The sequence below is a fragment of the Callionymus lyra genome, chromosome 11 (genome assembly GCF_982586985.1).
Source record: "Callionymus lyra chromosome 11, fCalLyr1.hap1.1, whole genome shotgun sequence".
NCBI classification, from domain to species: domain Eukaryota; kingdom Metazoa; phylum Chordata; class Actinopteri; order Syngnathiformes; family Callionymidae; genus Callionymus; species Callionymus lyra.
The window spans coordinates 27,925,484-27,952,476 of record NC_141828.1 but is presented as its reverse complement, the minus strand read 5'-3'; the positions used below and the strand labels follow the sequence as shown (position 1 = coordinate 27,952,476).

The following is a 26,993-nucleotide window of genomic DNA, read 5'->3' as shown; positions in this document are numbered from 1 at the left end:
TCTTCATCAGTCATGATGCTATATTTTCCTCTTACTGATAAGCCAAGTTTAGTCATTCTTCTGTAAAGAGTGCGTCTTGAAACGCTGAGGCACTTTGCAATGCAGGCAAAAGGGAGGTGCATGTCCAACAAATGTTCTAGCTTTTCCCTTTCAATCATAATTTTGGGGTGACCTGGGCCTGGGCCATTTACAATTTCCTGTTCTATGACAGGCATAGAGTTTTGATTAATCTCCGATTGTACAGTATGGTAGTAAATAAAGTAAATATAGTACTTAAACGTCAGGGATTATGAGGGGTTATTAAGTCCTTGACGCAGCATAAAGACCACATAAAAGTCATAAAACAACTTACCTGTGGCTCTGCCTGTTGTTCAGTCGACATTTTTAATTTTTTCGTCTTTTTCCGTCGGTCCGAGGTGAACTGTTAAATGTTCAGAAACACTTGAATGCAACACTTTTCCCGGCACCTCGCTGCCGTTGGTAACCAAACAGCCAATCAGAAACAAGCTTTCTCCGGTCTCTGTGATTGGTCGACTCATTGGCACAAATGAAACGCTGTGTAGAAGTTGAGCGATCGCAAAAAGAAAATCCGAGTGCCCGCAGGGAGATGAAGTTGAGCACTCGTAAAGCAGAAAAAGTGTGCGCAAAGTGAGATTTATTGCATGTAAAATAAATTTTTGTTTGCTCAAACCACTTTATTTTTCGCGCGAGTAAAAATAAAATGCAAACTATCACTTACATACGCTCAAAACATTTTCTAAGATGCTCAAAATGTCTTTCTGCACGCTCAACATAGAGGCACAAATGAAACGCCATATGCTGGATGGATTCTGCTTATTACGCGCGGACCGGACGGAGATGAGCGGGAAGAGAAAGGGCGGAGGACTGGCGGTGTTCGTTAACGAGAAGTGGTGCCTTTCCAGGCACGTCACTTTAAAGGATCAACACTGCTCTCCTGACATTGAACTTTTGGCGCTGAGTCTGAGACCCTTCTACTTGCCACGGGAGTTTTCACATGTTGTCGCGGTGCTTGTGTACATTCCACCGTCGGCGAGCGCGGAGGCAGCATATGATGTCATCACTGGAGTGGTGAACGGGTTACAGACTCAGAGCCCTCAGGCCCTCTTTATCATCTCCGGTGATTTTAATCACGCATCTCTCTCTTCCTGTCTGCCCAAATTCATGCAGTACGTCACTTGTGCCACCAGGGACAATAACACACTGGACCTTTTTTATGCGAACACTAAAGACGCTTATTTATCATCCCCCCTTCCTCCTTTGGGACGAGCTGACCACTGTCTGGTCCATCTCCTACCTGTTTACAAGCCACTTGTGAGCAGGCAACCAGCAGTGACTCGCTCGGTCAAGAAGTGGTCTGAAGAAGCTGAGGAAGCTCTGAAGGTCTGCTTTGAGACCACGGACTGGAGCATCTTCAGTGAGTCCCACAAGGAGGATATTGACGGTCTAACCACTTGTGTCACGGACTACATCAACTTCTGTGTGGAGAGCATTGTACCAACCAGAACTGTACGATGCTTCTCCAACAACAAACCCTGGATTAATCCTGATATAAAGGCTCTCTTAAAGGAGAAGAAGAGAGTCTTTAGGTCAGGAAACAAAGAGGATCTGAGGGCAGTTCAGAAGGAGCTCAGAAGTAAGATCAGGGAGGGAAAGGAGGAAGATGGAAGAGAGTCTGGCCAACAACAATACCAGAGATGTCTGGAGAGGTTTGAAATCCATATCCGGACATCAGACCAGGCTCTCTGTAGCGGCGGGGATAAAAATTGGGCCGACAACTTAAACAGTTATTTTTCAAGGTTTGAGGTGTCGGCTCCCCCCCCGCTTCTACACCATTCACACCTCTTCATTTACCTTCTCCACAGGGGACAATGCCCCCCATCCCAGCCTGTCCCTCACACCTCTCCAGGTGAGAAATCAGCTCAGGAGAACCAGGACAACAAAGGCCCCTGGACCAGACGGCATCAATGGCAAAGTACTCAGGACGTGCTCTGACCAGTTAAGTGAAATTGTTGGACTTCTGTTCAACATTAGCTTGACCCTGGGAAGAGTTCCACTACTGTGGAAGACGTCCTGTGTGGTACCGGTGCCGAAGACTCAGCACCCTAAGGATCCCAGCTGCTACAGACCTGTGGCCTTGACATCCCAGCTTATGAAGGCTCTGGAGCGGCTGGTCCTTAGTTACCTGAGTCCTCTGGTGCGCTCCTCCATGGATCCGTTGAAGTTTGCCTACCAACCTGACATCGGCGTGGAGGATGCCATCATCTTCCTTCTCCACCGAGCACTTTCTCACCTGGAGTCGCCTGGAGGCACTGTGAGGATCCTTTTCCTGGATCTAAGCAGTGCTTTCAACACCATCAGGTCAGACATCCTGAGGGACAAGCTGGAGCTGTCTGGAGCGGGCACTCACCTCACGGACTGGATGTGGACTACCTCACCAACCGTCCACAGTTCGTGAGGACCAGGGATGGTGTTTCGAGGACTGTACTGTGCAGTGTAGGGGTCCCCCAGGGAACAGTGTTGGCACCGTTCCTTTTTTCACTGTACACTGCAGACTTCCAACACCTGTCTCCCACCAGTCACCTGCAAAAGTTCTCGGACGACTCCGCCATCGTCGGCCTCATTAAGGACGGGGATGACGGGTCGTACCGGGGACTTGTCCAGGACTTTGTTGACTGGTGCCTGGAAAACCTCCTCAAGATCAACTCCAGCAAAACTAAGGAGTTGATTGTGGATTTCCGGCGGTGTCCCTCCATCTCCCCCTCACCACTGAACATCCGGGGACAGGACATTGAGATTGTCACGTCTTACAAGTTCCTGGGTGTTCACCTCAACAACCGCCTGGACTGGGTGGATAACACTGCTGCTCTTTATAAAAAAGGGCGGAGTAGACTCTACCTGCTCCGGAGGTTGAGGTCGTTTGGTGTCCGGGGGTCACTCCTGAAGTCATTCTATGACTCAGTAGTGACCTCTGCCATCTTCAACGGTGTGGTCTGCTGGGGGAGCAGCATGACAGCAAAGGATAGGGCTAAACTGGACAGCCTTATTAAGAAGGCCGGTTACGTCCTAGTGCGCCCCCTGGATCCTGTGGAGGAAGTGTCTGGGAGGAGGATACGGAGCAAGCTGGGCTCCATGAGGAGGAACTTATCTCACCCTCTCCAGCACACACTGAGGGCATTGAGGAGCTCCATCAGTGATAGGATGCTTCATCCCCGGTGTGTGAGGGAGAGGTACCGCAGGTCCTTCCTCCCTGCTGCCATCAGACTCCACAACAAGAACACACCAAGATAAATATTTAACTGCACCTTTCTTGTTATTTTTGTAAATATGATTGTGAATATATAATATAGTGCAGATTTATTTATTTTCTATTCGATTTAGATTTTCTTTCTTTTTCTTTTTATTATTTTTTATTTCTGGGTGTTTTACTTTCTTGGTATATTACTCTGGCTGTTGTTGAACCAAATTTCCCCTCGCGGGACAAATAAAGGATTCTGATTCTGATTCTGAAGGAGTGTGCCTGGACGGACCAAGGAGATGGTGGACCCAGTGTCCACCAAGGCTTGACATGGTTGACCATCCAGTTGGCAGTACAGGTACAATCCTTGTGTATGTCCACAACGTCCAACCAATGTCCATCTGCCTTGGAGGGAAAGTGGATTTTGGAGTGGGCGGTCCCTCATTGCGCCACTCCACTGCAGTTTCCCCACCACCCTGGTAATAGGGGTCTGAGCGAGCAATCTCTTGCGAAGTGGCCGAGCTGGTCACACCGAAGGCATCGATCTGTCGGACGGGGTCGTCGTCTGGGTCGTCGCGGCACTGAGGACCTCCTCAACATCTTCATCATAGTCCAACATCCTGACCTGCGCCCGTGGACCAGGAGCCCATGGTGGTGTATGTTGAGCAGCGAAGATCCCTTATGCTCGTTCAGCTTCCCTCAGCGCCTCGGTTAGGGACACCGGCATGGAGAGACGAACATGCTGTCGTAGTTTTTCTGGTGCCAGCCCTCGTAGAAAAGCATGGAGGGCTAGTTCTTCTTGGGATGTAGCATTGCAATCGGATAGCCTTGCCAGGCATACTGCTGCACGTCAGCGGCGAAGGTGCCCAAATTCTCCCCTTCTTGTAGATGGCGACTAGTCAGCTGCTCTCTGCTCTGGTCGGCATGACACGGCTGGCCAAACCGTCTCTGAAGTGCGGTGGTCAGGTTATGGAAGTCAAGGGTTTCCACTGGGGCTAGGTCTAGAAGCACTTGTGTCGCCTTTCCTTCCAAAGCCAGAGCCAAATGGGTCACAGCTTCAGCATTGCTCCACCCATTATGCCGCACTGTTAGTTGCACCTGTGCCAGGTATGGCGCAAGTGGTACCAGTCCATTGTACTTGGGCAGCTTAACCGTTGGCTTGTGTGGAGGCGGACTCATCTGTATTATTGTGTCCGGGCCATCATCTGCATGTAGTTTTGTTCTTTCCGCCAACAGGTGACACTTGCCAGGCTGCTCCTCTGCTCCACCCCTCTTCTGGTAGTAGAGAATGCTGATCCAATCTTCGATCCGCCGGTGGCCAGGTCCTCCCTACCACCAGGGGGCAGTGCGCAGGCGGCTCCTCTTCTCCGGTCTTCTCTTCCAGTAGAGGGCGATGTTTCCGTATGGCACTTGCTCCATCAGGTCTGTCTTTCATCAGAAGTCGGGCTCCTCTAGCCACCAGGGGGTGATCAGAAGTCATCTTTGGCGTTGCCCTCTTCTCCACAAGTGGAGGGCGGTGTTGGCACTGGAGCCCAAGATTTAGCTCAATTGCGCGCTCAAGTTCATAGATTTCTCTTTCCATTGTTCAAGAGTAATCCCACTTCTGACACCAATGTAGCGAGCTCCAGTGAGCATCAGACAAAGAGAACAAGGGTGTCTTTTCCACACTGTCACAGACAGGTGACTTTAATTAACAGTAACTGTACAGGCTAGTGTTGTGTCTTTCGCGAACGATTCGTTCGAAAGAACGAATCTTTTGAGTGAACGTACTGAACCGAATCACTTCATGAAGTGATTCATTCCTTTCTCAGTTCAGTTGAAGTCACTCAGCCGCGATCGTGCCGGTGGGAGGATTCTATGATGATGATTATCATGATATGATGATGATGATTCTATGATTCTAAGACTCGCTGAATCCTTGGCGTCAGCGAACGACGCAGCTACTCATGGGTGCGGGGGGAGGGACTGAGGAGGGAGAGAGGGACTCCGCTACAGAACATTTAGTTTTAAAGGATTTTTTATTTTAATATTTGTTTTTACTTAAACGAGGCCTTTTTAATTTATTGTTGATTGCATTTAAGTTTATATTACATTTTATTATTATTATTATTATTTTTGTTTTATTTTAACTGAACGAGGATTCTCATCCGGTGATTCTATTCCGGTGATTCTCATCCGGGGATTCTCATCCGGGGATTCTCAAAGATTCATTCAGTGAGTGAACGAGGTCTCATCCGGGGATTCTCGAAAAGAGTCGGTCAGTGAGTGAACGAGGTCTCATCCGGGGATTCTCCAAAGAGTCGTTCAGTGAAAAGGATTCTCTTCCGGTGATTCGCGCTTCAGGGATTCGGTCAGTGAACTAGGATTCAAGTTCGGCTGTGAACACACCTCAAGATCTTCTCTATTTGCTAATTCCTCGCGAATGTCACTCGTCCTTGTCAGTGAACGCACCGGGCGTCTTTTTTTTTTTTTGCATTGTCCCTCAAGTGCAGTGAACGTGAATCATTAAAACTAGTAACGGATTGTTTGGCTGTGTTAAGGAAGTAGAAGAAATTGCAGTCAGAGCTCCATAAGCACAGAGTTATTGATTTGGTGAATGAATGAACTGAACGAATCTTTTGAACGAATCATTTTAATGAACGGATTCTAGTGATTCAATACAGTCAAAATAACTGTCGTGCCCATCACTAGTACAAGCTGTCTAAATATGTAAAACATGGTGAGAGAGACTAATTCTCTCACACCTCTCAGTCATGGTGCCGAACTTGAAGACCCATAATGCACCAGTCGCTACAATATTATAAAGAGACGTTCGCATACGTGACGTAACCACGTAAGAAGTTGGGGGACAGAAAATGTAGGGGGGACAGGAAATGTACCTATCAGATTCGGCCTTTGTTTACTTCATTAGTATTTGAGTCGCATCGCTATTATTAAACGGATCATAGATAAATGTTTGGACAGAGAATAATTGAATGTAAATATAATCTTTGACTAACTATGCGATACCAACAAGTAATTTGTTTGGAAATATTATTAATATAATTTATCCAATAATTAGCTTCATTGGTATTCAGTTGTTTCTAAAGTATTATTTGACGAAAATAGTTTTTATCAACGCTCGTAGTTCATTCATTTTCATTTAAGTCCTTTTTATATATATATATATATATATATATACATTACTACCATCTAGTGGTGTATTAGAATAACAACATCGAATATTCTAAATAAATTAAATTTGTGTACAATACATTTTAAATTTACATTATATTTTTACAAATAATACAGAATATTCCAACTATAGTACAATTACTATATGCAGACATACAAACAGACATTCAGTGTGTACAAGAACACAATCACATTTATTTATATCAACACACCATGATAATAAATAAAACAAGTTTCTTAAATAAACAACTAAATTATATTTGTAGAGCGCTTTTCCAGACCAGGGTCACAAAGCACTTTAACAATCAAAACAAAACTCAATAAAATACATACTTAAAAGATCAAGATAACACTGAGAACAACACAGGAGTCTCAGAGAATCAAGGAAAAGCACGAATAAAAACGTCTTCTGATGTTTCTTGAAGGAGTCAGTAGATCATCAAACACACAGGAAGTCCGGAAGAGTGTTCAGGAACCATCAGTATATTCTGATCCACAGACCTCAGAGCCCGAGCTGGGGTGTAAGGCTGGATCAGATCAGTGATGTAAGGAGGAGCCCGACCATATGTCAACTGTCTGTTTGTTCTAATGTTTTAGCCGAAAAAATAGACAATTTGCCGATTACATTCCATGTTAAGTTGGTAACAGGTAAGCAAGAGCAATCAATTAACGAGAGATCAATCTCCTAAACGTCATACTGTCATATGAAATTTGCAATTTACATATATCTACTAACTATTATTATTATAAAACAAATAACACATCGTTCTTAAAAATACAAATTAAGTTAACAAATTGTTGATAGTCATCAAGTGTGAACTTCATTACAGCACGTTAATATGTTTTAAATCATTGTTGGATTACTTTGACTCTCCACGGTAAAAAGTTTAAAAACGCTTTCTAGCAAATACCGCGCTTGCGCAGCCGTGATACTGTAGGCTGAACAAGCTTTGTCTCTGTGAGAGAACCGTAGTGACGTCGTCAAGTTTGTGCCGTCACCGCACATGCGCAGCCGGGATGTAGGCTGCCCCGATCCTGTACTGACACAATGCTTGCTCCAGCAAAGATCGTGCGGTTGGAGCACTCACTCTTTAATACATCTGAAGAAATAAAAAGGAAAATGTCTGGATGGAAGGGAAATGGATACAGTTCAAGTACATCAGTGTCATCAGAATATTTTATTAATTCAAAATTTAAAATGTTAAAACCTAATTTAATTGAAATTTAAAAAAAATTGAATAATTTCTTTAATTTTTTACTTAATTAATCTTTACTTTACTTTACTTAATAATGTTTATACTTATATAATGTTTATAGCATCTATCTGTCTGTCTGTCGGTCGGTCTGTCTGTCTGCCTTATGAACAAAAGCATTTGCTGTGTTAATAACTCAATGATTATAATAATAATCATAATAATAATAATAACTCAGAATAGACGTTTACTGAATCTGATTCAGTTCTAAACCTGATCTGGATTCTCTTTTCTCAAACGGAGTGATGCTCTTCGCAGTCGAGTATCTCTGCGGTTCGGTGCTGGGTCAGTGATGATGATGAAGACTATGATGAAGATGATGATGAAGATGATGAAGACAGGCTGAAGACAAGAAGAAGACAGACCTACGCGACACCGTCCGGGACCGGGGCTGCAGGAGACTTCAGGTGAGATATTTCTACAGTTATGTGGCATTTGTTTGACTTTTCTCGCCACACTTTAGCATGTTAGCATGTCCAGATCTACACGCTCGACAAACTTCGTTGTCAGTCGGAACCGATACTTTCTCTCACAGACACGAACGATCGAATGTTTAGTTTCTTCTGGATGAAGAAATGAAACATTAATTCATACATTTAAACAAATTGTTCGTCTAAATTAGCTGCTAATGGCTAACTAGTTATTGCAAAGCTAGCGTGTCATGCTAATGTCAATCATTAACTTTTTGACTGTAGGAGGTTCAAGTTATACTGGTATATTTATTATTGTGGGATGACTGCCTTGCTCGTTAAAATCTTTATCTACGGGTTGTTCTGATCGTGTATGTTGCTGGTTCTGGCCCAGTTGAATCTGATCCGTTTTCCGAACCTCGGAACGACGAAGGCCGAAAACTTTTTTTTTTTTTAATAAATTTGCTTTTTAAATTATTTTATAATATTAGGAAAACGGTTTTCACTCTTTTTTTTTTTTCTAATTTCCTTACCATAAAGTTTGATCGATCTATCTATTAAGTGTTTGTTTTATGTGTGATCTTTCTATATGATTTATCTTAACACAGAACTAGAATTTTGAATACACAACGACAATATTGAATACAAAAATATAATCTTGACTACAATCTTTAATCTTGACTACACAATTTATCTGTGTGAATTATTTTTCCCAATAATCTTGTTGACAATAGTGATCAACGTGTTTAAAAACTTGTTTACCTCCAGGTTTAAATATTTGTTTATTTTGGTCCCTTGTTGTTGCAGGACTTAAAGCAGCTCTAAGGTAGTTTGGGTACCATTAATATTTTTGTGGTGTTTTGTGTGTTTTTTTTATTTTCACTGTAAAAGTTCTTGGGGGTGGTGTGTACATGCTACATAAAACATATAAACAACAAACTGAATTGATATTCAGACAATACATCACATTAATGTTGTGATTTGTTCATTAGTTCAGTGGGAAACTATCTTATAGACAATTTATTTAGTGTTGCGGCTCTATCTTAATCGCGCTGGTTTTGGTGTGCCGGGGCAGGGTGAATTGCGGTACATAAACAAAGTTAGAGTTTTGTTATTTACAAAGCCGTCGTAACGCATTTCATTATCCACAATCTGATTCATTCCCTTATTGGTATCCATCCTTCATTTAGCCAATGGAAGTCTAGAAACAGAAAATTCGTCCAACTGCTGCAAACCAGAGCTGTGTCTCAAATCGTGTACTTAAACTTAGTATATTTAGTGCATAAGTGCATCTCAATTCTTAGTATGCGAAATGTAGTGCACCATGCACACTCAATTAACACTATTAAATGCCCACAAAACTGTGTATGGATCGATGGACACTTTCTACTCTAAATGTCCGCCACCTTAGTGACGTTGACGTTGTAAATGGAAGTTCGTAGCGGCAGTGTTCGATTTGAGACCATCTGTCGAGAATTTGCGTACCTGTTAATACATACAGGGAGTGCGGAAATATTAGGCAAGTTGTATTTTTGAGGATTAATTTTATTATTGAACAACAACCATGCTCTTAATTAACCCAAAACACTCATTAATATCAAAGGTGAATATTTTTGGAAGTTGGAGCAGGGCTTTTTTAGTTTTAGCTATTTTAGGAAGATATCTGTGTGTGCAGGTGACTTTTACTGTGCATAATTATTAGGCAACTTAACAAAAAACAAATCTATACCCATTATAATTATTTATTTTCACCAGGGAAACCAATATAACAGTTCAACAATCACAAATATACATTTCTGACATTCAAAAACAAAACAAAAACAAATCAGTGACCAATATAGCCACCTTTCTTTGCAAGGACACTCAAAAGCCTGCCATCCATGGATTCTGTCAGTGTTTTGATCTGTTCACGATCAACATTGCGTGCAGCAGCAACCACAGCCTCCCAGACACGGTTCAGAGAGGTGTACTGTTTTCCCTCCTTGTAAATCTGACATTTGATGAGGGACCACAGGTTCTCTATGGGGTTCAGATCAGGTGAACAAGGAGGCCATGTCATTAGTTTTTCTTCTTTTAGACCCTTTCTTGCCAACAATGATGGAGCATTGTCCTGCATGAAAATCATGTTTTTCTTGAAGGATGCCGACTTCTTCCTGTACCACTGCTTGAAGAAGGTGTCTTCCAGAAACTGGCAGTAGGACTGGGAGTTGAGCTTGACTCCATCCTCAACCCGAAAAGGCCCCACAAGCTCATCTTTGATGATACCAGCCCATACCAGTAACCCACCTCCACCTTGCTGGCGTCTGAGTCGGACTGGAGCTCTCTGCCCTTTACTGATCCAGCCACGGGCCCATCCATCTGGCCCATCAAGACTCACTCTCATTTCATCAGTCCATAAAACCTTAGAAAAATCAGTCTTGAGATATTTCTTGGCCCAGTCTACAAGTAGACGTTTCAGCTTGTGTGTCTTGTTCAGTGGTGGTCGTTTTTCAGCCTTTCTTACCTTGGCCATGTCTCTGAGTATTGCACACCTTGTGCTTTTTGGCACTCCAGTGATGTTGCAGCTCTGAAATATGGCAAAACTGGTGGCAAGTGGCATCTTGGCAGCTGCATGCTTGACTTTTCTCAGTTCATGGGCAGTTATTTTGCGCCTTGGTTTTTCCACACGCTTTTTGCGACCCTGTTGACTATTTTGAATGAAACGCTTGATTGTTCGATGATCACGCTTCAGAAGCTTGGCAATTTTAAGAGTGCTGCATCCCTCTGCAAGATATCTCACTATTTTTGACTTTTCGGAGCCTGTCAAGTCCCTCTTCTGACCCATTTTGCCAAAGGAAAGGAAGTTGCCTAATAATTATGCACACCTGATATAGGGTGTTGATGTCATTAGACCACACCCCTTCTCATTACAGAGATGCACATCACCTGATATGCGTAATTGGGAGTAGGCTTTCGAGCCTATACAACTTGGAGTAAGACAACATGCATAAAGAGCATGATGTGGTCAAAATACTCATTTGCCTAATAATTCTGCACTCCCATTACACTATCCTGATGCATTCTTACCCCCAGTGCACTGCAAGAGAGAAGAGAAGTAAGCGATTTGAGACACTGCACTGGACATGGCAACTTTTGCGACGTTTAGCGACTGCCGATGGGAAATGTGGTCTCCCGTCGGGCTTAACACTAACACTTTAGTCCACTGGCACGCTCCACTTCAAATCGCCTAGAATCGCTTTAAATTAATAGTTCACCCTAAATTAAAATGTAACTCATTTTCTAATCACCCTTGTGTAGATTAGGAGTTGGGATTATTTTCACAGGAATATGTTCTTTTTAGGAGTTAAATGCAAAAATATTAATTTGTTTATATGACGGTAGCGAACCATGTACACTTTTCTTCGTCTTAAAAGACACTTGGAACATCCAAATGGATCCTTCTCCTCGTCTGTAACATTCCTCTTGTATTGAAGCCTTGGACATGAGGAATTGCTCAAAAAAAGCTTGTTTGTAGCAGAAGCTTAAATGCTAACATGCTACACAGACAGGAAGACTTTGAGTAAATATCGCAAGAGCTCCCAGTGTTTACACTAAATTAAATGAATTGATTAAATGGCATGTAAAGTGGATCAGCAAAATGCTCTTCTTAAGGTGCTGAAACAAAGCATATTTTCTTCCACTGCAACTTCTACTACTTCTATATGTCATTTAATATTTATCTTTCAGTTTGAATATAAGAAAATCCTAATTCTAAGGTCCTGCATTTTTATAAGAAATGGTAAAAACAATGTGAATGATTTAATGTGTTTTAATTAAAAAAAACATTGATGTATTTATGCAAGTAAAGCATGTTTTTTTAGCTATATATTGTTTTCGATTTGTGGACTAGAAAGGCGCTTAACAAGTAACCATTAATTACCTGATTTATTTAATGACTGTTTTGCAAATCTGCAGGATAACTTTAATGAGAGTATTTGTGTTGCTCAGCTGAGAATGTAGCACAAGCACCAGTTTATTTTCATTTATTTTGACCTCTTAATATCTTCTTAATACTTTTTTTCAGAGCTTGCTAAAAGTGGGTTTTAATGTGGACTTGATGATTTAAGAGGAAATCTCTAGACCACTATCGGGAAGGGCCACATTTTGTGACGCGAAAACGAACTGGGGCCGAGTGTGAACAGTGACAGGATTCTTGCCAGCGCCATTCACAATGCCAGCTACAATGTGAAATGGGCTCTGTTTCTTAAGCAATGTAGTGGGGATCTTCTTTTGTTTTCCTTTTCTGAATCATGACTTAATCCTATCGCCATGATAATGCATGTGTGACGTTCTGTTAAGTTGTGAATTTGTACTTGGACTACTATATCTTGTTGTCGTTTACATCTCCGTCCGTCTGTTAGCTGTGTGGCGCAGATTGTTAGTCTCCGTTGCTATGGCGACCTATCATTCCAGGGAACGCTTGGTGATGCTCGGTATATACATGGAAGTAAGATTTAATTTATGAGACAGCGCCCCTCCCCCTGCACTTCCCAGATACAAGGTTTGTGGTTTCTCTGCCCACAAGACCGTGGCCTCCTTGTGATCTGGGAGACACTCACCGGAAGACCTGGACTGGTACTTGGCCGTGCTGCTCACCTGCTCCTGGGGTGGTACTGGACTACCGGCCGTGTTATAACGGGATATCCTTGGACTTCACTACTACTGCTGTGGTGACTTTCTATTCCTATCTTCAATTTCATTTAAAGTGTCTTACCATAACAAAGTTATCTCAAGACACTTAAAAGTTGAAGTAAGACTATAGTGGAGAAAGGAAAAACAGATCCCAGCAATTCAACAATGAGCAATAAGCAAAACACTGTGCAGTTAGCTGTGGCGAGGAAAATTTCCTTTTAGAAGGCAGAAACCTCGAGCAGAACCTGACTCATTGTTGTCGGCCTCCTGCTATGACCGGCTGGGAGGAAGGATGGGGGGTAGACTGATGGATGAAGAGAAGAGTGAGGGAGGATACAGTGAGAGAAAAGAGGAGAGTATGGGAGAGTCCATGGAGGTGCTGGATCCAATGACGTCTTGGAGATCCTGGATCAGCAGCTCTGGAGGTGGAGCCCTGGGGCCCCGGGAGGGGGAAAGAAAGAAAGAAAGCGTTTATTCATCCCCAGAGGGGAAACACACTTTTACAACAGCAGCAGCAGGACAATGAAAATAAAGTGCATGAAAAAAAGAAATAGTAAAGGGATAATAAAATAAAACGATCTTAAAAATATACAAATTATTTACAGTATTACAAAATTAGCACTATTAACAGAATAAAGTAAAATAAGATAAAAACACACAAGAAGAAAAACACACTACGGATTAGCATCAGGATATTTAAAGTAGAGAGTTAAATATCAGTTGGGATGAAGGACCTTCTATAATGCTCCGTCCTACACTGGGGGTGCCTGAGCCTGCCACTGAAGGAGCTGGCCAGCTCCTCCACGGTCAGGTGCAGTGGGTGGAGAGTGTTGTCCCTGATGGAGGATAGTCTGGAAAGTGTCCTCCTCTCTCCCACCTCCTCCACCGAGTCTAGCGAGCGGCCCAGGACAGAGCCGGCCCTCGTGACCAGCCTGTTCAGTCCCTTCCTGTCCCGGTCCGTGCTGCCTGCTCCCCAGCAGACCACAGCGTAGTGGATAGCAGAGGCTACCACGGAGTCATAGAAGGTCCTTAATAGTGGTCTGCACACACCGAAGGACCTCAGTCTCCCCAGTAGGTGGAGGCGACTTCGGCCCTTCTTGTACACGGCGTTGATATGTGTGGACCAGTTCAGTTTATTGTTGAGGGGAACACCCAGGTATTTGAAGCTGTCCACCAGCTCAATGTCCGAGCCCTGGATGCTCACCGGTTGATGTGGTGGGGACTTTTTCCTGAAGTCAATCACCATCTCCCTTGTCTTACCGGTGTTTAAGCAGAGGTAGTTGCTCTCGCACCAGTCGACAAAGTCCTTGATGACTGACCTGTACTCCAGCTCGCCCCCCCCCCCAGACACGCAGCCCACAATGGCAGAGTCGTCAGAAAACTTCTGGAGGTGACAGCTGCTGGAGTCATAAGTAAAGTCCGCCGTGTAGAGTGAAAAAAGGAAAGGTGACAGCACTGTCCCTTGAGGCACCCCGGTGCTGCAGATGGTCACCTCAGACCTGCAGTCCTGCAGCCTCACATACTGCGGCCTGTTGGTGAGGTAGTCCATCGTCCATGCTGTCAGCTGTGTCCCAACTCCTGCGTCCTCCATCTTCTTCCTTAGCAGCGCCGGCTGGATGGTGTTGAAAGCACTTGAGAAGTCAAAAAACCTGATCAAACCGGTTGAAATACTGGTTAAGTTCAGTGGCCCATCCTTGGTCTCTCCCTGCTGTGGCTCTGGCTCCACTCTGGCCGTGACCTGAGATGTTCTTCAGGCCTTTCCACACATCCCTTGTGTTGCCCTGCGCCAGTTGCTCCTCCAGTTTCCTCTTGTACTCCTCCTTGGCCATCCTGATCGCCTTCTTGAGCTCTCGCTGGACCTCTTTAAGCTCCTCTCTGCTCCCTGAAGCAAACACCTTCTTCTTCTTGTTCAGCAGAACTTAATGTTGAGGGGTCACCCATGGCTTGGTGTTGGCAAAGCACCGCACCTTGCGGGTCGGCGCAACGTTGCCCTCACAGAACTTGATGTAATCTGTGGAATGGTCATTGAAGGTGTCGATGTCATCACCATGAGAGAACACGCTCCAGTCGGTAGACTCAAAGCAGTGTCTCAGCCTCTCCTTGGCTTCATCATTCCACATCTTAACAGTTATTTTCTGTGCAGGCTGCCTCCTCACCATGGGAGTGTATTCAGGTCGCAGACGTATCAGGTTGTGATCAGAGCGGCCGAGAAGGGGGGTGGAGGTGTAAGCACCTTTAGCATTTGCATACCTTTAGCATTTGCATACAAAAGGTCCAGAGTCTTGTCCTCCCGGGTGTGGCACTTCACGTATTGTGTGAAGGTGGGAAAAATGAAGGAAAGGGAGGCATGGTTAAAATCCCCGTTTATGAGCAGGAGAGAGTTCGGGTGTTTGAGCTACAGGTCAGACACTGAGGCGCTCAGCCTCTCGCTCGCTGCGGCTGCGTCCGCAGAGGGAGGAATGTAAACAGTGAACACAATCACATGTGAGAACTCCCTCGGGATGTAATACGGGCGGATGCCCACCGCAACAAACTCTATGTCCTTAGTGCACACTTTTTCTTTAACGGAGACATGCGCGGGATCGCTCCATCTCTCATTAATAAACACCGCCACTCCTCCTCCTCGGCTCTTTCCGTCCCGGTCCGCACGAACCATCTTGAACCCCTCCAGGGAAACGACAGAGTCCGGGGTCTTCTCCGTCAGCCAGGTCTCCGTGAAACATAGAAGGCTTCTCTCACGGAAATCTCTCTGATGCCGGGTCAGCGCAGTGAGCTCGTCCGTTTTATTCACGATCGAACGTACATTTCCCATGATGATCGATGGAATAAAGGGACGGAACCTACGTTTCTTGTTTCATCCGACCTGCTCTGCATCCGCGTCTTTTCCTCTTAATTTCCACGGGAATCGTCCATTCCGCGCTGAGAGAGAGCGGTATTGCGCAACCCCAACAGCTGATCCCTTGTGTAAACAATAGACCCGCTGAGCGTGTCTGCCGACGGAGTTCCCAAAAGTGATGAAAGTAGTAGAAAACCGTAGGCAAAAGTTGTAAAAGTGGTCTCATTTTGTGCAAAACGGCAACAAATTCTAACCATTCTAAAGAAAAAATTAAAACGACGCCAAAAAAATGGAAAAAGTGTGATTGAAAAGTAAGAAGAAAGAGGGAGCTGTTGTAACCAGCTGCTGCTTGTGCAGCGCCATCTTGGATCTATCTATATATGTGTATATGTTCAAAGTTACGGCAAGGGTGGAACTATTCTATGAGTGTTTTTATTGACTCACCCAGACAAGAGTTCACAGAAATCATTGTTTTTGCCAGCTATTCTTTCTTATTTGTCTTCATGACGTTGTGCATTTATTAAACTTTATCAATGATCCTACCGATGCAGCCTATAAGTTGAAGTGTTTTCGTATTTTTTACTCTTTTACCGCATTTATGCTCGTATGTAAATGCATAATCGCTGCAGCAGCACGTCACAACTTGAAGCTACAAACTATATTATTGCTATTTTTATAAGAATATTTGAACTTATATGTCTTATGTTTTTTAAAATGCAGTTTTCACGGCTCAACAATGGCATTATTCAAAGCAAAATTACAAGGTATGTTATTTTTAGAATGATTAAAAATACAGAAAAAAGAACAATACTATTATTAATTATTATTAAGGCTTTAATAATGTAAATATTGTATTTGTCTCTTTCCCTCCCTGTGTGCGTGTGTTTGTGTGTATTTCGGTCTCCTAAACGCCTTGAGACAACGCGCCGATGTGGTCGGCGCCCCGACTCCCTGTGGTGTGTCTCCCCATGTCTGGAGTCGGTGCCTAGTCAGTCCTAGTTGGACGACAAACGAGGCGGGTTGACGTGAAAAGTCAATTTTCGTCGCATTCGGGCTTAATGGTCAATCTGATTGGTCGAGTGCTAGGTTAAGCTAGCGAATCAGCGCAGGACAATAAAACGGAGGTGACTATTGTAAACACTAGATAAGCAATGATAGCATGGATGAAACCACACTATTATCGAAAGCTTCACACCAATATTATCATGTGAATGAAGCGGGTCAATGCGGCGCAGTCTAGACATCCTTTCACATGCATCCAGCGTACATTATCATAATTTGGAACACATCTCATCACCTCCTGCTCCATGTACTCATTAATTTATGTAATGTCTTGAATTGTTGTCCTATTCACATGTGAGTCACCTTCATCTTAATGTTTGTACATTAACACTGTGTCTGATTCATGGTCATTTTGTGCTAATAATGATACAGAAGGCCAATATTGTTGACATGACTTTAATGATGATTCTAGATTATCAAAAATGATTTCCATAAATCTTGCTCGACATGTACGGAAAAGCCCTCACAGCTGCCGCTGTGAGATCCAGGACTTCACCCACTTAATGCCTTTTTTCTGTGACATCTTACTTCCACAACAAGAAGACCGAGGGCTGACAATGCCAGTCGCTTCATATTCGTGTTGTTATCCATCATATTTTTATTTGATCTTTAGTTCAACGGGTGAAAACGCCAAACTTTCTCAACTAGTCTCAACGCATTTCTGGTTTTCACTTCTCTCTGGTGTCAACACAGCTACACATGCGCAGAACTTACACTTTTCTGACAATCTCTTTGGTGTGTTCAGAGGCATTTTTTTTCCGAGGGATGGGGCCCAGACTACCTCAGACCACACAGTACTGCACGACAGCGACAGACGCCCGACAGTCGGCGTGTTGTGCCCAGGCCTTAAGTCACCCAAGTACTGACTTAACCCTGCAATCTTATCGTCATGCGCAATAAGAGAGCAGTTGAGAGTCTGACCAGGTGTTTAAGGGGTTGAGACTGAGATAAAAGAAGAAAATGAACCCAGCCGACCGTGAGGATGATAAACTCACTGTTAAGCTCCTTCAAAAAAAAGGTGCTTATTCCGCTGTGTTGACGTTTTTTGGATTCAAAGTGAAACAAACCAAAACGATGTAACTTGCAAACAGTGTTATGCTTTAGTAGCAGCACCACAACAACTACCTCTCTCATCACCTTTACAAATGTTACACATAAATATTGTTCAAAAAGGATTTATTTTTTTCTTATCTACACAACCTTTGCATAATTTTTTTTTTTTTGTTCAATAAATATTTACATTAGGGAAAAAAATCGTGATCTCAATTCTCAGCAAAAAAAATGTGATTCTCATTATGTTCAGAATTGTGCAGCCCTACCCAGGGGAATCAAGTACAGCAGAAATAATAAGGACCCAAACCTTGAGGGACTCCACACAACAGCCTCACAACCTTATTTGAGTAGTAGATGCACTGAAACTGCGCCCAGAAAGGTATGACGAGAACCACTGTAACACAGACAGTCCCACTTCATCCCTCAGTCTTCTCAGCAGGATCTGGTGATCAACCTTTCAGTAAGGCTGTCTCCGTAGAGTGATGTTTGCGTAAGCCAGACTGAAACTTCTCATGGATGTCGCTCTGAACCAGGAACAACGATTGGCTGCTCAGACACCACCTTCTCTAAGATCTTGGACAAGAAAGGGAGCTTAGAAATAGGCCTGAAATTACTGAGGTCAGTCCGGTCCAAGCCTGGCTTTTTGAGTAAAGGCTCCACAATGGCATGCTTAAATGCATTGGGAAAAACCCTGTAGAAAGGGAGAGGTTTACCATTTTGGTAACACAGGGGCCATCTTTAATAGCATTTCTAAAGTTAAATGTATATAAAAGGTCTTGTTCATTAAGCTCATCATTCTAAGGTCGACTTTCTTGATTTTTCTTTCTCGTTCTGCTTTGTCTGTTTGAAAGACCTGCCGCTTTAGCAGCTGTTCTGTGTGTGATTGGAGTTCATGATGTGAGAATATTGAGTGTTGACCCTCGATGTTTCCCAGATGGCCCTCAATGGTTCACCCTGTGTGAACAGTTGTTAACCATGCGATGCAGGATAAAGCCCCACAGCAAATGTTCCTACTGTACTTGGTTTCCCTGCTTCTTTTTTATTTCCATTGATCTGCAGTCTTTCATCATCAAACATACAACAAAAGTGATAGAATTGCACTTCTGTTCAAAGAATCTTAATACTTTAATTTGAGAGTTTAACCCATTATTATTTAAGGTTTGTCACAAGTTAAAATTAAATAAAGCTTACTTTCTTCTTTGAGTCTCAAGAGTAGAGCTGAGATTGTACTAGTTTTTATTTTTTATTTTAAAAATATTTCTAACTTCAGTTCAGCTTGCTCGTCCCGTTCCTCGAGTATCTCCTGTTGTTTAACTATTAAACTTTTCTACTATTAACTATTTACTAACTTTTCCCCACTGACATGTCATTTATTTAAGAATGTTTGTGAAAACCTTATTGGCGCCTTATTTGCTTTTGAAAAATGGATTTTAAAGACTTTTGATTTGATGAAAAGATTAAAAATGACATGTTTATCGACTTTTATATTAAGTCTAGCTCAAGGCATCATTACATTTTAAAACCATTAAACTGTCTTATTCTCTGTCAGTAAATCAGTGTCATCAGAATATTGATCGCATTTAACATTTCAAATGCTGAAACTTGATTTTATTTTATTTTTAATTGAAATTTAAAAAAAATAAAGTTTCTATACTGAAAGGTTTAATTTATTTTGATTAAATAATTCAATTAAAAATGTTTATATGGAAAGGTAAAATATATATATATATATATATATATTAGTCAGGGATTTTCTCAGCTAGCCAGCTAGAAACGGTTTTCTGTATGAGTCAGTAAACGCGGTTATAACCGCTTGCATGGGAGATAAGCTTTTTGTTTTTGCTCTTTATATATATATAATCTCAATTTAGAGTTTTGTTTGAGGTTGTCTCTGACAATGTAGCTGTATGTGACTGAAGTTGACGCTTTCAGCCTCGACAGCAATAATCAGCTCTTTTGTACCTCTTTTGCCCCTGTCCTCCCACACAGTCCTCATGATGTCCCAGAGACAGACTGTCTTTATGCCTGCTCTCCAGAACACCATCTCACATATTTCAGACCCAGAACATAATAAGATGGCAGCTTAAATAGACCGCTCTAGTGTAATGGCGCCCACCCATCAAGTGTTTACACTCACGTTTTCAAATTATTCTCTGTGTTTGAGCTTGTGTGGATCTGTTATGTTCAGGTGAAATGTTCTGCGTTTTCTCCTTCTGTGACTAAAGTGTTGTGGGTGAGCGGGAGGAGACTGGAAAGGGGGGAGGCGGCGGCTAGCCAGAGGCTTGCCAAATCAGACGAGAGCAGCTATGAGGGGATGGCACGGCAGAGCAGAAAAAGACAGAGAGGGAGGAGGGGATGAAGAGAGTCATTTGTGTTGCTAGGAAAAAAAAAAAAGATTCTGGGAGTAAGACGTGGGTGAGGTTGATACAAAGGCGGGGTTGTGGTCATGTCACATGATCTGTTGGCACAGTACTGAGCTCCAGGTGGCAGAGCGGCTGAAAGAGGAAAAGGAAACGGACACAAAAGCAAGTCATCATTCTCTATACTTTCTATTTTTAAACCTTCCTGGTCTGCAGGATTTCAGGCCGCCTTCTCTCTTGAACCTTGGCCCAGCCGGGCCGGGGAATGACCCGGCAGTAGGATGCCTTACGTGGACAGGCAGAATCGCATCTGCGGCTTCTTGGACATCGAGGAGAATGAGAGCAGCGGCAAGTTCCTGCGTCGCTACTTCATACTGGACACACAGCAGGGCAGCCTGGTCTGGTTCATGGACAACCCACAGGTAACTGGCCTAGTTTAGCATGTCAACGTTACATGGACCATGATTGACAGATTATTCTGAAGAAGACGAGCTAGGATTGCACTGAGCTACTTTAGATTATTAAAATGCGAAACTAGCAGTTGTTTTGTGGTCGTTTATTATTATTAAGTATATGCCATCAGAATATTAATGATTGATTATAACAATTCAAATGTTGAAACTTTAAATCGTTTTATTTGAATGTTTTTTTTAGGGATTGAATAATTTGGTTTCAATTCAATCTTTATACCAACATAAAAAGGCAACATTTCAATATAGAAATAATATAATTAGAAATGTTTAAAAAGTTACATTTGACCATTCAATATTCTGATATAAGTGATATAAATACATTATGACTTAAGCTAGTTTGAAGCACAGAAAAAGTCCTATCATTAAACATCTGTCATGCATTTATATTCAATGTTATTGTTATTATTATTATTGTGTTGAATATTGTTTTAAAGAGCAGCCACTTGTCTGGGAAAAACTTACTCGTTGTCAGCTGTTAGGAATAATTGAACTGCATTTTGAATATATTCATGTTCCATTTCCCCCTGCTGTTTCTAAGCCCTTATTTTTCATTTGAATCATCATGAGTTAAAAGTGGATCAGGTTTTTCACAGAATGAAGATCGGGTAACCTGTAGACCCCTATCATTGTACAACACAGACATTTCAGTCTCAAGTGGGTCAACTTGGCTGCGGCTGAAATGTACACATTTTCCTACTCTGACTATGCCGTGATGGTGATCTCGGTTAAACTCTTCATGATTTGTTCTGCTGCTGTGGAGGGGCCGCATTTGTAATTGTGCTGTTACACAAGGTATTCATGAATCATGTAGTGCAAGAGAGAGTGTTTGAATAATTCACTCCAGACCTTCTATTTATAGATAAGGGCTCAAACTTTCATGATGTTAAATCTCAATCCTCTCAATGATGATAATGACTGTTTGCTTTCATTTACAGAACCTGCCCGTTGGTACAGAGTTTGTTGGGTCTCTAAAGCTCACATACATTTCTAAGGTAGGACTTTTAAAAATGATTTTTATTCTTTCACTTAATTTGAAATACATTTTAATATATCTGAAATCATCAAATGATTAGATTCATATTAGAATTTTAGAACATGAATCCTATTGAAAATGCATTCAGAATGGTATACAGTATATATGTGTAACTATAATATCAATCTATATATATATATATATATATATATATATATATATATTGTGGGGATGACCGTATAAAATAAAAATAAAAAATAAAACAAGATTACATTCAATTGATGGTCAAATAAATGTAATTATTAATTTATTAAATTAATTTTGTAACTTTAAATATATTATTGTATTCATTATATATATTATATGTATATACGCTAATATTTTTAACTAAAGTTATAAGTACACTATACATTCGTTGCTAGTTATGTGATTTATATCTTTCGTATGGAGGTTGTTTTAAGCAGTTTGAGGGTTAATATGTGTTTTTCTTCTGCTGCAGGTCAGCGATGCAACTAAGCTGCGGCCGAAAGCCGAATTCTGTTTTGGTAAGTCTTATTATATTTACAAAGTTTTGTTTGTCACCAAGAGTTTTATGAATTCATGCGTTATTGTCATATAGAGGGATTAATAAAGTAAATCTAATCTAATCAACCTCCTTCGCCTTAGGATATTATGTCATGAAAATATATTCACGCAAAATAAAAAGCTGCTTTTCTTGAAATAATTACCTCTCAATCAAAGAATGAATCCTCTTTTCTTTTTCTTTTTTTCAAAAAACCTCTTGGTACTTTCTGAAGCCCACAGGGGTCATTGTGGTTTATCATATGCTGAAAGAGAGAGCACCGTTATTATAACCTCAGGGAGGCGTGATTGCTGTCCTCATCTGCTCTCTGAACCTGCGTAAGTGCCTTCATCACCAGCGGCTTTCTACATTCACAGCGTTCTGCAGTTGTGTTTAGCAAACTCACAGATGCAGTCACATGAGCCTTCTCTCTCATTGTAATGAGAGATCATCCGAAAGTAACATAAGCATTTGTTTATTTTCCTATTGATCTTCAACTTATGTCATTTATCTTTAGTTGTTTAATTTATCTTATGGATGTTTTATTTAGCTTTTGTTATTATACTGGTTATTATCTTTAGTTATTATATCTATCCTTTAGTAATCAAATCTACCTTTTAGTTATTTAATTGAATCTTTATTTTATTGTTTTACTTTTAATTACTTTATCCATATTTAAGAGTCATTGCACGAGAAAACCAGGCAGAGGTGGGAAGATGGGGCCAAATCGGCTCATGCTTTGCATGTGTGATAGGTATGTGGAACTATGAAGAGCCATTTAATTAAACCCCTCCAGCTGTCTTTTGTTATGTTCTGGGATCCCCCTACAAGACCCTTGAAAATCAAAAAAAACTACCCTGGTAATTCTGATAAAAACTTTTATATTTCCAAATAGTATGTGGTCTCTAGTTTTTATGACAAAAAGTTTAAAATGAAGCATATACATTAAAGGGTGTACTAGGGGGTTACCAGAACCAATGAAAGGAGACTTCTTCTTATCAATTTTAGCATTTTCTAAAAATCATGCATGATCCAGCTTCTCCAAAAATGGGCCAAATATCAGCGCGTAGTGTAAAGTTATAACCAGGTTTATTTGTCATAACAACAAGAGAACACATACTATATGGAAATATAAAAGTTTTGTTCATATCTTTATCAGAATTACCAGGGTAGACATCGCAATTTCAGTAATTGTCATCCATAAATTCTTTGATTTTTGAGGGTCTCGTCCCAGAACTCCATAACAAAAGATAGCTGGAGGGGGATTAATTATATGGCTCTTCATAGTTCCACATACCTATCACACATGCAAAGTATGAGCCGATTCGGCCGACCCCCATCTTTCCACCTCTACCTGGTTTTGCCTGGTTTTCTCATGCAATGACTCTTAAGTTATTTTATATGATATAGTTTATTTTTTATTTTAGTTATATTATTTTTATTTTCCATATTTAAAAAAATCTTTTGGTTATTTTATTGATTGATTTCCTTTTAGTTATGTTGGTGGGCAACATAGAATGACCAGATTTAGCACCGGGCCTGAGTTTGAGACCCATTTATTGTATCTTTTTTCATTTTGTATCTTGTAGATTGCTTTAATACCTGCTCAATTACAATTGTATATTTAACATAAAGTCATAAAAATAACTAACTACGGTATTTTCTGGACTAAAAGCTGCTGCTTTTTTCCACACTTTTAACACTGCGGTATAATCTCCAGTGCGGCTTTTTTTTTCCGTGGTGCCAAAAGCATTTTGCCATGTAAAAGTCGATCAATAAAATTGATGAAGTTCACAGATGTCCAATGAAATGGTATGATCGATCAAGTGCACTTTCACAACTATTGTAAATCTTTATTTGTACTCGCCCTCGTCAACATGGACAATACTAGAAGAAAAGCATGTGATGCGGCTTTTAAATTAAAGGCGTTCACCCTGGCCGATAAAGAAGGAAATACAGCTGAATGAATGAATCTATGGTAAGAAGGTGGAGACATCAGCGTGAAGAACTGGATAAACAAACAGAGAGCAGGCACCTGCGGTGTCTCCACCGTGCAGACCAGACCGAAGGCTAAAGCAATCGCCATCGAGATGAATATAGAAGATTTTAGAGGTGGGCCATCATGGTGTTTTAGATTTATGAAAAGAAAAAGCCTGTCCGTTAGGACAATTTCAACACATTCACTCAAACAAAGATAGCGGAGAATTGCATTGTGCCAGATGAGATCATAAATATGGACGAAGTACCTCTGACGTTTGACCTGCCTCTCAATCGGACTGTAAATAAAAAATGGTGACTTGTCCATCACACTAAAAACAAGTAGCCATGATAGAACTCATTTTACCGGTGTTCTGAGCTGCACAGCATCTGGAGTAGAGCTTCCACCGATGGTGATTTTTGAGCGGCTGACAATGCCAAAGGAAAAATTTCCAAAATAAATCGTGGTAAAAGTCAATAAGAAAGGTTAGATGATTGAGAACCTAATGAGGGATTGGCTCAACGAATGCTACCCAAAGCGACCAGGGGGCTTTTTTTTCGAAAAATTAGAGGACTTTGAGGGTTTTAGTGGGCAGGAGGAAGACGAAGAAGGCGATCATTGAATAAGCATTATCAATATCTTATTCGTTCTGTTATAATGTTTATGTTACCAAGCGAATTAAATAAAAAAGTTAAATCTTCTGGAGTAATATCTTTCTGTGTAAATATCTTGCATAATAAATTGTTTTTTTGTTTCTCTGTATAGAAATTGTTTTCATCAGTCACTTATGCCGTGATTGTGCGTATGAAGACCCCACTTCACGTCAGGCAGGTGTTGCAGGCAGACCAACGTCTCTGCTCCTTTCAGTGTTGGGTGTATTTTCCTTTGGATTTATGGGACTTCTTGCCTTTTTTTGGATTTCCGTTGAATACAGTATTGAGACTTTGGGTATTCTAAAGAACTGTTCATTTATTCCTTCCGTCGTGGCGCACCTTTTGTTGATTAATTACATGAGAAGATACAATCAACGTTTTTGAGCTAATTTTTAATATTACAACGTGGGATGTATTTGGCCTAAACTCCGGCGCGGCTTTTTGAAGTACAAAATAGATTTTCTTTCTAAAATTGGAGCATGCAGCTTTTAATCGGGTGTGCTCTTAATCCGGAATTTAACGTACTTAAAAAATAAAAATAAAATCATTAACCAGTTTTAGGACCAATTCCAACAACACACATTTTACATATTTTAAAATATTTCTCATCCTGATCAAACCAAAGTTTGTAAAGAAACATCTTATTTTAAGATATAAATAGTGATTTAATTAGGCATAACGTTTTGGCGATAGTAATATGTGAAATATAACATCTGTGGACACTGTCATTGTTCCTTTACTGCTCTTCCACTTCAATAGCAGGAATTGTCTGTAATTGTGTGATGCGTGTGTGAGAATATTAATAACGGTGTTTCTTTTCGTGCTCGTGCACCAGTTGTCACGTTTTTTTCTTTGCTCAGGATGTCGGCACTTGAATGAGAATCTGTCCTCTCTCCCAGAGATTGAGTTTATTTTTAAACTGACGTGTTTAATATGCATCAGCAGACCTGGCTGCTCAGAGAAGGTTCTTATGGAATAAAGTGTTTTCGCTTGTGCTATCTGAGATACTGCCATGTTTTATTGAACATTTTCTCTTCAGATATCAAGAGGGTTTATTTTGTATGTGCATATATTTGATTTAATTTCCTTGCTGCATATGCTTTCAGAAGCTACGAGTCAGCAGTGATCATCATGTTTCACAACAGTAAAACAAAGTTTCCACACATTAGATGACATGTGTGGAGCTTGAGGTTCAGTTAAAGATGAGACTGAAGGGATATGATGACTGAAACAAGTTGCTTCAGTGGAAGTTGTGCGGTAAAACAGCTTATGGATAAAGGCAAATCCAAGAGGTTAAAAAGTTAGTCAACTGGACTGTGTAGAGTTTCTAGGAAGACATTTCGCAGGTTTCCAAGCATCTTCTTCAGTTCCAAATGAGCTGGGGTTAGGAACCAGTATATATCCTGCTAAGGAGAGGAGCAGAGAACAACAGGGAGGGGTGTTGAACAATGCATGGTGTGAAACCCATCAAGGTGATTGGCCTGGCAGTTCGGTAGAAACACATTTATGGGCTGAGGCCTGGTGAGGGTCGTAAACACCTGGGGAGGGTCTATGACCCACACTGTCCAGCAAGGTGTGGCCACCTTATTCTTGTTGTTCCTTGGAGACATTTCTAGGGAGAGATCTATGAATTGCATCGTATGTACCTGGAAGGTTATGCCTTAAGCCCCCACCTCTGTTGAGAGAAGGGTTTTCTAATAACAAAAATTGCTTCTTTCACACCTCTCAAACTATCTTTCCTCTCTGGCCAGTCCCCGTATGTTGCTGTTATCAAAAGGGTGTCTTGTGTCCTTTAGGTGCAGATGGACAGCTGAGTCCTGGCCTGAGGAGGTGGCTGGTTTAGCCATACGCTTGTGAAGCTGTTGTTTAGTTTCCCCAATGTACAGGTCCTGGCATTCCACATTCTGCTGGACGTCATACACCACTCTGCTCTGGTTGTGCCTGGGTGTTTTGTCCTTCAGATAGACCAGCTTCTGCCTTGTGGGGTTTATAGGCTGAGGTGAACAGGGATTTGATCCTCTTTAGTTTTTCTGATACTCTTGCAACATAAGGAATTACAATGTCTTTTTCCTTTCATGTTCTTTGTCCTTCCTCCTCCTGTTTTTCAAAAGGCCCACTTAGGGTATCCACAGCAGTTACGGCTTTTGTAACGTGATGTTGTTGTAGTCATGTTACCTTCCCTTCTTGTGGGGACACACTCAGCCTGGTGGTTGGGGGTTCTGATGTTACCCAGTTTGTGCTGTAACAGGTGGTGTGAGTGAAAGAGTAAGTATTGATCT

General features: G+C 41.6%; 1 protein-coding gene and 1 long non-coding RNA gene across 5 annotated transcripts in view; one reads left to right on the top strand and one right to left on the bottom strand.

Annotated features, from left to right (window-relative positions):
• Positions 1–7,961: 7,961 nt before the first annotated feature.
• Positions 7,962–26,993, top strand: part of LOC148069822 (pleckstrin homology domain-containing family A member 1-like) — a 43,535-nt gene continuing 24,503 nt past the window's right edge. For all 4 annotated transcript variants that reach the window (XR_015712972.1, XM_087802193.1, XM_087802194.1 and 1 more), the window contains exons 1-4: positions 7,962–8,090; positions 20,292–20,497; positions 21,484–21,540; positions 22,021–22,066. Coding sequence is in view for 3 of the 4 variants with exons in the window: in XM_087802193.1 (XP_087658319.1) it covers positions 20,357–20,497; positions 21,484–21,540; positions 22,021–22,066 (244 nt within the window). In the remaining variant the exon portion in view is untranslated. The remainder of the gene's footprint in view (positions 8,091–20,291; positions 20,498–21,483; positions 21,541–22,020; positions 22,067–26,993) is intronic.
• LOC148069823 (uncharacterized) lies at positions 9,603–11,127 on the bottom strand. Its single transcript, XR_015712999.1, has 3 exons — positions 10,545–11,127; positions 10,380–10,414; positions 9,603–10,281 (listed from the first exon to the last, which is right to left on the bottom strand). It is a non-coding gene; the product is annotated as an uncharacterized LOC148069823 (long non-coding RNA).